This window comes from Mesoplodon densirostris, chromosome 4 (genome assembly GCF_025265405.1).
Source record: "Mesoplodon densirostris isolate mMesDen1 chromosome 4, mMesDen1 primary haplotype, whole genome shotgun sequence".
Taxonomy (NCBI): Eukaryota; Metazoa; Chordata; class Mammalia; order Artiodactyla; family Ziphiidae; genus Mesoplodon; species Mesoplodon densirostris.
The window spans coordinates 159,234,776-159,245,579 of record NC_082664.1 but is presented as its reverse complement, the minus strand read 5'-3'; the positions used below and the strand labels follow the sequence as shown (position 1 = coordinate 159,245,579).

Below are 10,804 nucleotides of genomic sequence, written 5' to 3'. Positions count from 1 at the left end.
GAGCTGAATCTTCCTGAAGGGCAAAGGGGTCTAGAACATGCCTGCCCTGTGCCTGTGATTCTTCTGGGAATCAGGACACCTGGCTTACCTGTCCTGCCACCACACCTGAGCCCCACCCAGTTCCACCAACTCCCAGTCCATATACAAAGCATCTCTGCAGAGCTGCTAATAATTACACTTGCTAATGATTTCTATTTTGCATATTATTTTGTATTTCCATGTACATCATCAGTCTTGGTACTGATTTTATTTCTCTATATACAAGATTTCAATAAAAGTGATGGAGGCTAAGACACTGAAATGGTCTTTGATACTCAGTTTCTTCCTGGCAGTTACATTTTTCTCTACATTTTAGGAATACTGTGAGTTCATTCTGTTATCCATACATACAGTTTCTTAAACATTTAGGAGTCATTGACCCCTTTGGGAATCTGATGGTGGATCCTCTCTCTGGAAAAATTCACATAAGCACTATATTTTGCATACAAATCTGAGGGCTCACAGACCATTGAGAGGCCATTATAATTATCCTCCAGATTCTGAGCCTTGCATTAAATATTTATTTACTGCCTACTATGATTTAGGTGGTAAGGAACAAAAGGATGAAAAGGGAGCGTTCTACCCTTGAGAGGAATACAACTTAGTAAGACTACAGAGCAGTAAACACTCAGGTGACAAGTGTCAAGAGAGGGTTGGTAGAACCGTGTAGCCCAGAATAGAGGAGTTTAATCCCGACTGGGCATTAAGAAAGGATTCCTGGAACAGGTGACATCTGCACTGAGAATTCTAACAAGCAGGAGAAAGCAAGGTCAAGTAGAAGGAGAAGGAAAGAACATTTCAGATAGAGGGAAAAGTATGTTCAGAAGGGAAAGAGGGGACTTCCCTGGCAGTCCAGCGGTTAAGACTCCACGCTTCCACTGCAGGGGATGCGGGTTCAATCCCTGGTTGGGGAATTAGGATCCCGCATGCCGCATGGCACGGTGCCGCCAAACAAACAAAAAACAGAAGGGAAAGAGCCTGGTGAGTTCACGGAACGCAAAAGCATTTAGCTCTCTGATCAGCTGTCTGTTGGCTCCCGGCTCCATGCCTGCTTTTCTCTATGTTGCAGGAGGCTGAGTCAGCAGAGTACACCAACCAGATCCCTCTGCCAACTCGCTTCTGGAGCTTCTGGGGAGGTGCTGCCGAGGGGAAGCGCTGGTAGGAGACTGGAGGCAGGAGGCAGGGAGGAGCCATGTTCTCTGCCCTTGTAGCATCTGGGGGAGGGGGCAGCAGCAGCAGCAGCGAGTGGGGGGGCACTCCTGGGCTCCTGGAGCAGTGGTGGCAAAGTAGCCCTGCAGTGGTAGTACCGGCAGCGGGTCAGCCTGAGCAGCCCAGCAATCATGAGCATTGGGTAACACACTCCCCTTCTGCTCCAGCCTAGTACCCAGGCACTTCCTCACTTCTGGGTCACCTTTTTTGCCCCTCCAGCCCTTACAAGTTTTGAAACCAATTCCATATATTTTGCTGCCTCTGTTTAAAATACCTAGAGCGGCTCTGATTTTGTGACTGGAAACTAACGAATACAGCAATGGATTAGAAAATACGGTGGAGGAGGGCTGGGGTGAGGATTTGTTTGACTAGGTAATTGAGGCAGATCATTCAGGCTCCTCTTAGGAAATGACCAGGTGTTTGAACTTTAGGCTAAGAGCAATGGAGACCCATGAAAGACTTTAAAGTCATGGTCAACTCAGTCACTTTCTATGAAGATCATTTGGGCTATAATATAGAGACCACTAAACAGAAGGAAGCTTTTGCAATGATCTAGGAGAGAATTTGATGGTGGCCGGTACTAGGGTAGTGGCCGTGAGGATGAAGAGAAGGGACTGGAAGGCTTTTTATGAAGTGGAATGGCCAGAACATAATGGGGCATTGTGGCCAATTAAAGGCGGCTACAGATTCATTGGCACTGTTTCCACTGATAGCTGGGTTCTATAGCTCCTCCTTTTGAACTTGGGTGTGCTCTGTAACTGCTTTGACAAAAGAATATGGCACAAGGGACACTGTGGCAGGTTCTGGGCCTTAAGAGGCCTGCAGCTTCTATTTTTGATTTCTTGCTTCTTGGAATTTCTACTATTGGAACACAACTGCCATACTTTGAGAAGTATACGCCAAATGGAGAAGTCACACATATATAGCTGCTCTTGTTGACAGCCCCAGCTAAGCTCCCAGCCAACAGTGGCAACAACTGTCAGCCATGTGGGTGCCATCTTGGACGTCCAGATCACTAGAGCCTTCAGATGACCCCAGCCCCAGCCCCAGGCCCAAGCAATTCCCATGCGTCTGAGCCCATTCAACCCACAGAACCATAAGAGGTAATAGTACACTGTTGTTTTAAGCCACTACGTTTGTTGGTTTGTTTGTTTTAAAGCCACTAAGTTTTAGGGTGGTTTGTTACACAGCAAAAGAAAACAGGAATATATGTGGAAGGAGAGAAAGAAGACAGAATCAGGACGATACCTAGAATTCTGGTTTGGGCCCAGGGTGGAGCCAGTCACTGCTGAGATGGAGACCACGGACAGATGAAGAGTTTGGGGGTTGGGATGGGGGAGTAAATGACCTATCATAAACTAGAAAATATATATTTTTGGAAATTCATTAAAATTTTTTCTAGATCCTATCATATTTTATCTTCAGCATTAGCCATCCTGATTTTAAAAAGATTTATGTTTTGCCAATTCCTACCTTTAAGAGCCTCTAAAATATGAACTTTAGTATCCTCTGCTATAAGAAAAGCTGTGCTTTTCAAAAGTACCAAGAGGAGCTGGTACCTATTTCATCACATTTAGTCCTTGTAGATCTAGGGATCAACTTCCAGGTCTCTTATTCATTCATCAGATATTTACTCATCACCTGCCAGGGACTCAGCAGGACTCAGAGAGTTTACATTCTGATCCACAGGCAGACAAAAAACAAGCAAATGATCACCAATTTATTTAAAAAAAAGGAATGAAAGAAGTAAGCAGGGGGCTGATGGAGAATAAAAGTTGAGGGGAACCCACTTTAGATAAAGTGGTCAGGTTTTAAGCTGAAACTTAAGGAAGTGGAGAGAACTAGCTGTGAGAAGAGGTGCAGGAGGGGAAGTGAGGGTGGGTAGCCACAGGACTGCCAAGAGTGCAAGGCCCTTGATTGGTTAAAAGCTCCACCAGATTCTAGGAACTGAAAGACTAGTGTGTTTGGAGTGTAGTGAGCCAGAAGTATGGCAAGATGGAGCGGGAGAGGGAGAAAAGGCAGATTAAACAATACTTTTTAGGCCCTATTCAAGAATTTGCATTTTACTCTAAGTGCAAAACACAGGCAGAAGCATGAACATGCTCTGATTCAAGTTTTAAGAAGATAATGGTCAGAACACCCAGGAGGGGGAATACTGGTTGAGAAACTGTTGTGGTTTTGGACAGAGAAAGACAGCCTGGACTAAGGTTCACTCTAATTTTCTTTTCCTTGGACTCTTGTCTCTTCCTTTGTGAAGTGCAGGCAGAGAAACAGATCAGCAAACAATTATTTCCTAGTGCCAAGTATAAATAAGACTGTCTCTTAACTCCTCTTGCTTTGTGCAAAGATTTGAAACATTTTCAAGGTTGATGGTGTTTTCTACTCCTCTCCACCAACCTACTTCCCCCAACCTAAGGTTTCACACTCTATCAGGAACTGCCATCTGTGGCCTTTGATACACTGAACCAATTAGTGGCTTTTAAGCCACTGCACCATAAACAGTATTTGTTGTCTGCCAAATTCCTTGGCAACTGGAATAGGTGGGGTGGAATCTGGATGGGCTCAATCTGTTGAAGATTAGTTCTTTTTTTTTTTTTTTTTTCTTCTGCAGGGCCATAGGACTTATCTGCCAACAAAACTAAACTTGAGTGTAAGGGATCAGACGGAGGAGCCTTATTAACCTTAAATTCTGTTCTCTTATCCAATACCTTTAAGTTTTTCAGTAATTCCATGTGGGTATTGATGAACTATCCTTCACTTAAGACATGGCAACGTAATTCAGCTGATATGCTTAAAAGCTTCTTCAACATTCAGAGGCTGATGGCAATATGTGAAAAAAGTTCTAGTTAAAAAAAAAAGAGTCAATATTTTCGGTCAGTTTAAAAACATAGGTAACATTATAAAAGCAGCCCCAGAGAGATCCCTTGTCCCTTCCGCCATATAAGGACACAGTGAAAAGACAGGGTGAACCAGGCAACTGGTCCTCACCAGACACAACTTGACCCTGTACTTCCTAGACTCCAGAACTGTAAGAAATAAATTCCTGTTGTAAACATGTTAGATACACATGACACCTGACTACTTAGAGGGTAACAGCAGGACTTTCTTAAGGCATCACCTGTTTAGCCAAAGAAAAGTCAGTTACACTGTTACACAATCTGTTCAGTAGTCTAGTAACTTTGCACTTGATTTTTGTCTACTTGTAAAAATTCATTTGGTCACTAATGTATACAAATCCAATTAAGATTGAATGTAGGGGCTTCCCTGGTGGCCCAGTGGTTGGGACTTCACCTTCTAACTAGGGGTGCAATCCCTGGTGGGGGAGCTAAGATCCCGCATGCCTCCTGGCTAAAAACCCAAAACATAAAACAGAAGCAATATTGTAACAAAGTCAATAAAGACTGTAAAAATGGTCCACATCAAAAACATCTTAAAAAAAAAAGATTGTAAATTTAAGCAGCTTTCTTCTCCCTCCCCCCATCCCCCCCAAAAAAGTCCATCGTCCAATATAATACACCTTCTTAACCTCTAGTTAGGGGTGAAGAAACATTGTAAAAAATTGTTACATTCTTTCCTGAATCAGAGTGATTTAAACATAAAGGAAGGCAGATCCGTCTACCAAGGTTTACTTTATGCTATTATGCTATTCATAATAACACTTATCCATGTTTCAGAGTAAATGTTTGAGAGTAAATGTTTGAGAGTAAATCTTGAAGGAAATACCAACTCTTGTCTGCTGAGTATGCAGACCTGTCACAGGCTGAAAACACAGGTTGTCAAGGCCTTTAGGAAAATGACTTTTCTAGAAGGCCTGTATAGGGTCTACTCTCTGGTTGAGAACACAAGCCACTGCTTACACCTCACCCAGAGCTGGAGATGCCAAATACAATCCTAAAAAAAAGGTGTGTGTGTGTTTGGAGGGCTGGGCGGTCACGGGTAGAGGGAATGGAAGGCAAACAGGGACTCTTTTCTGCTACACTCATGGCGTAAACCGATGCACATACTGGTCAGCTATTTTTACAGCTCGTTTAAGTTATAGCCCTCAGTAGGCGCAGGCCTGCTTCCAATCAAATCTGGCCTTCCCCTTTATGCGAAGGGTTACTTTTTAAAAGGAAGGTTTTTTGTTCGTTTTTCGTTTTTTAAAATTCTTCTAAATTTCCTAAGGCTGCACAAGGGGCAATACATACAGCAAGGACGACATAGGGAGGGAAGTAAGAGAAAACGGTGACTTCTGAATTCCTTAAAATATGTTGGGTCCTTTTTCCTTCAGGAAAGGGAGGCAGGATAGAAAGAAAAGCAAGAGAAGTTGCAAAAGACCAGCCTAGGCGCGCCGTAGGGGCGCAGGGGGCTGAGCCGCAGCCAGGGTCAGGCCACATGGTGTCAGCTCCGGGTCTGCGGGGCCCGGGGCGGCCGCCCGCTGTCCTGGCACAAAGTCCAAGGGCGGCAGCAAGGCTCCCGCTGGGCGGCGGGAGTAACGAACTGGACAGCTGAGCCCCGGCCGCAAGCACGCTCCCGCCCCTGCCTTCGGGGGCCAGCGCGCGACCGCCTCCGCCCCCAACCACGGTGGCAGCGCGCCGCGTGGAGAGCCGGAATTCACAAGGGGCACGGCCCGCCCTTTTCTCGCGAGAGGTAGGAAAAGAAGAAGGTTGGGCGGGCGACGGGGATCTAGCCAATGAGCGAGCGGGAAGGGCGTGATCGACGGCCTCCTCTAAGCCCCTTCCGGGCTGTAGAGGCCCCGGTCGCCGCCCGCTTCTCCTTCTCTCCCTCCTTGCCCTCCCTTCCCTCACCGCCCCGCTCTTCTCTTTCCGTCTGAGGTGGCGGCTGGCTCCCTCCTCGCCAGCTCCGTTTTCCCTCTGCTCCCGCTTCCCTTTTACCTTGTGCCCGGGCCCGGCCTGAGCGCTTCCTCCGCCTCCTCAGGGTGGCCGCCTAGCTCCTGACCCCTAGAGTACTGCGCCTTTTCTTTTCTCTGGGCTTCCGTCCGCGCCCGGCCCCGCCATGAATGAGGAGTACGACGTGATCGTGCTGGGCACCGGCCTGACGGTGAGGCCTGGCGGGGAGGGGCGGGGGTCCCGGGGCCGGGGTCCAGGATCGGGAGGGGGGCGGCCGCACTCTCTGCCCAGCCCCCTTTTCCCCATCCCCGCGGGCCGCGCCGCGCCTCGAGTCCGAGGGTCTCCTCCGAGGGTCTCCGGGTGGGGCCGGTTTCCGCCGCCGTCTCGGGCTGCGCTCTGGAGCGGAGGCGGGTCAGGCCTGCAGCGGGGCCTGCGGGCCGGGCGGCGCATCTGGACAGGGAGGAGACACCGGGGAATGGAAAGCCCGGTCCGGCAGGTGCCTGGGCGGGTCGTGACGGCCGAGTAAGAGTAGGTGGGAAACGAGAGTCCCCTCTGCTGCAGCAGAGGCCGGAAAAGCCCGGATTGGTGTATTGATGCGTCTCCCTTACGAGTTGATGGCCTCTCGCTATTGGAAACAGAAAAGCAGCCGGCGGAGTGGGGGAGGGTGGAGGCCAATCACAGTGGCATTTCCTACTTAGACTTCAGCCTCTACTGCTAGTCAGTGTCGGTGACGAGTCACTGGATAATCACTGTTTGGTAGGTAATTAAGTTCAATGAGCTTATATTTTTGGAGAAAATTATATTTCTTATCCTCCTCCCCCACTCCAGGTGAGAAGCATTATCCTTTCCTTTTAACCACCCTCCCATCCCACTTGAGCAACTGTAGAATTGGAAATGAGTTTTCTCAAAATTTGTCTAGTCCTTTCTCACCTGGCCTTTGCCATCTTTTCCTTTTGTGTGGTCTGTCCTTACCTACATTGTCTCTTCTGGAGGCTTTCCCCTGAAAAAGAGGTTGGTGATGGGGTGCTAGAGGCCAGGTTCTCTATTACCGCATGGTGTGCGTAATACCATGGTAAATTTATTTTCCTGGCTGTCTGCTTAGAGAACTTTAGATAATATTCTGAAAATAATACAGGCAGATGTTTTACTTCTTTTTGTGCTTTTAAAAGAAAATGAAGACTATTCATCTTGCAAAAGAATTCCATTTGAAGAGAGGACCGTTTCCGTTATCAAAAGTTTTTTGGAAATTTGAAATTCTGACATTGGACTGCTTTGTTTTAAAAGATGAATACTGATTTTGATCTTGTGTATCCCATATAAACTGATCTCAAAGTCCGGAGTCATTTAATGTAAACCACTACAAATTTGTTGAAATACATTGTAATCTCTCAAGATTGAATTAACATTTTTTTCAGCTAACACTCCAAAGTAACTATTTTAGATTTCTCTGGACAAGAAAAAACTGTCAAACTTGCATTTGGCCAGTTTTTTAGGAAAAGATTGTTGGGGACTAGAATGGCACTTTTCTGGCATGTCATTTTTCTAGTTATGGTGATTTATGGTGATTGTTGGATAATACTCATTTCTGAATGCTTCATTATGTTTCAACAGTCCAGAAAAAGAAATGGGACTGGCTAGGAAATAGTACCGAATAGTTGAGATTGCTTACCTAGAAAGCTATTTAGTCATTTTGAATGTGAGGTATTGGGTTGAATTTCTTTTTTAATGGTGAGTTGGAAGGCTGTTGGATGCCTAAATGAATAGCCTACCCACTGCAGGGTGGTTTTTTTCATTTTCTAAGTGCTTAATTGGGATTCTGAGCTGAGCTTATTAGTTTGTGGTGGATTTTGCCCACTGGAATGGGCACTGTTGTTGCCAGCATATTGTAAGAGCTAGTTAGTTCCACTGTTTTTCTACGGTTATTGCTGGTCTTTCAGATTTACTCTTGATTAGGGCAGTTAAACACGGACAAATAAGTGCAAATCCTTTCTCATGCAGGTTTCTATATACCTAGTTCAGAAGTATCACTTTGTCTCAAAGAGGGCACAGTCTTATAGCATAACAACCAAGTTAAGATAATGCACCTTATTTAAATTTTCATTTGGATCAATTGTGACCTTTTTGGTGAATGATAGATGCATACTTAACTAGCAATCAGGTCAATTTCTGCTGTCATTTATTATTTTATTTATTTTTGGCTGCATTGGGTCTTCGTTGCTGCACGCCGGCTTTCTCTAGTTGTGGCGGGGCGGGGCTCCTCTTCCTTGCGGTGTGCGGGCTTCTCATTGCGGTGGCTTCTCGTTGCGGCGCACGGGCTTCAGTAGTTGTGGCATGTGGGCTTCAGTAGATGTGGCTCGCGGGCTCTAGAGCGCAGGCCCAGTAGTTGTGGCGCACGGGCTTAGTTGTTCCGCGGCATGTGGGATCTTCCCGGACCAGGGCTCGAACCCGTGTCCTCTGTGTTGGCAGTTGGATTCTTAACCACTGCGCTACCAGGGAAGTCCCGGGATGATTTTGATAGTGATAAAATCTTATACCCTCATTTTTAGTGAGACAGGGACTTTGATTACTTAAATGAAGAGATCAGCAAAGTTTAAAAAACCTCAAATTATAATTAATTTTGAGTAATTGGTGTGAACATACCATTTACTTTTCTTAATTTTTTTTTTTTTTTTTTTTTTTTTTTTTTGCGGTACATGGGCCTCTCACTGTTGTGGCCTCTCCCGTTGCGGAGCACAGGGTCTGGACGCGCAGGCTCAGCGGCCATGGCTCACGGGCCTAGCCGCTCTGCGGCATGTGGGATCTTCCTGGACCGGGGCACGAACCCGTGTCCCCTGCATCGGCAGGCGGACTCTGAACCACTGCGCCACCAGGGAAGCCCTACTTTTCTTAATTTTTAATTTATAAATATTTAGTGCCTGAGATTTAAGAACCTAAAAACAGGTGTGTGCTATCAGTTGTGGGTACCAAATACTGCATGATGCCTGTGTGTCAGTGCATTTTTTAGTGCGATTGTTACTTTTAATATAAAGTGTAAGGAAGTGTTGGGGTTTCTCTGTGTTGCCTAATGTTGTCACTGTTTTGTATCGATTGTTACATCTAAAATAAGGTCATAATAGTGCACAAATATTGATAGTAACTTTGATAAAGAAGGCATAAAACAGTTTAGTATAAACTAGAGCAAAATCTTCATTCTATCTAGGAGAAATGAAATATTTCATATAATTGAGTTCTTTAAGGAATTGAGGGCTATCCCTTTAAACAACCATAACTTTTAGATAAAAACCTTTCAAATGATATCACAACTTCTTTAACAAACTAAGGAACATAGTTAATGTACTTGGTAACAAAGATTTCACATCAGGAGGATTAATTACTGTTATGCTATAACATAATGAAGCCATTGAGACCTAGGGAGCTTTGTAGGAACTTTGGCCTCCTTATTAAGTCCTCTTAGACTGCTTAGCTTTGGGAGTTAGTTCTACCGTCTACTTTTCATTTTTTCCTCTTTGCTTACTTTGGTTAGGCTGGTGACTGTCGACAGCCTCTGACCACTTAATTTGCTGTTTCTGATTGACTTTGGGCTTGGCAATAAATTCATGAGTCTTCTTAGAAATAGTAATAAATAATAAAATAAGGGTAACTAGCTCCACAGCTGCTTGTGCTTCCCAGCAGTATTTTGTTTTGTTTTGTGCTACATGGTAATTTTCGTAAGGAGTTTTGAATCGAAAAGGACACTTTAGTGATATCTAACCAGATCATTCTCAGCAGTATTTGTTTAAAACATTGTTTTACATCCCAGCCATACTTTTCCTCCTTTGTCTTTATTAAAATTTTGTGACTTCAGAGAGGAGTTTTTGTACCTGATTTAAAAATCTTGAATTGCCTTTTATATTTACTCCTTGAAAATCCTTGCCATTGCTGTTAGAGTTCTGTGGACAAACAACTTTCTGTCCACTGCAGTAGTGATCATATGACCAATGTGTTCAAATGTCTTATTTTTGGAAGGTATAAATACTATGTAGGCAGTTTGTATTTTAAATCAGCCTTAAGCATACTGGTCCAGTAGAATAGAAGTAAAATCAGACATATTATTTCAGCATTTCGAGGTAGTAGTGAGACATTTGGTTGGAAAGACCGCTAGGTAAACGTTTGGCTCGCATACATGATACCCTGCAGTTACCTTTATGTCCTCTCTCACAGTACTTGATTAAAGACTTACTGGAGTAATGGCCTACTCAATTTCAGTTACCTGTGACTGTTGTGCTCGATTATGGGCAATAAAAAGGCAAACACACCTGTCTGTGAGTAGCTTCTTCTCATGTGGGGGTAACTATAATACGAGTTAATATGAGAAAGTACTAAGTGCCATAAGGGAATTCACACATGTGGGAATTCAGGCAGGGGAATCAGAAAAACCTGCATAAAGAAGGAGTTATTGAAGTTGGCTTTTAAAAATAATTGATAAGCAGGGTAGGGGGAAGGGGGTATTAGATGAAGGTAATCAAAAGGAACAAATTTAAGCCATAAGATAAATAAGTACTAGGGATGTAATGTACAACATGATAAAGATAATTAACACTGCTGTATGTTATGAATGAAAGTTAAGAGCGTAAATCACAAGGAAAAATGTATTTTTTTTCCATTTCTTTAATGTTGTATCTATATGAGATGATGGATGTTAACTAAACCTGTGGTAATCATTTCATGTATGTAAATCAAATCATTAT

At 44.4% G+C, this 10,804-nt stretch overlaps 1 protein-coding gene across 1 annotated transcript in view; it reads left to right on the top strand.

The window, feature by feature from the left end:
- Positions 1 to 5,959: 5,959 nt before the first annotated feature.
- Positions 5,960 to 10,804, top strand: part of GDI2 (GDP dissociation inhibitor 2) — a 45,715-nt gene continuing 40,870 nt past the window's right edge. The window contains exon 1 of the mRNA XM_060097568.1: positions 5,960 to 6,288. Coding sequence (XP_059953551.1) covers positions 6,244 to 6,288 — 45 coding nt within the window. The 5' untranslated portion in view covers positions 5,960 to 6,243. The remainder of the gene's footprint in view (positions 6,289 to 10,804) is intronic.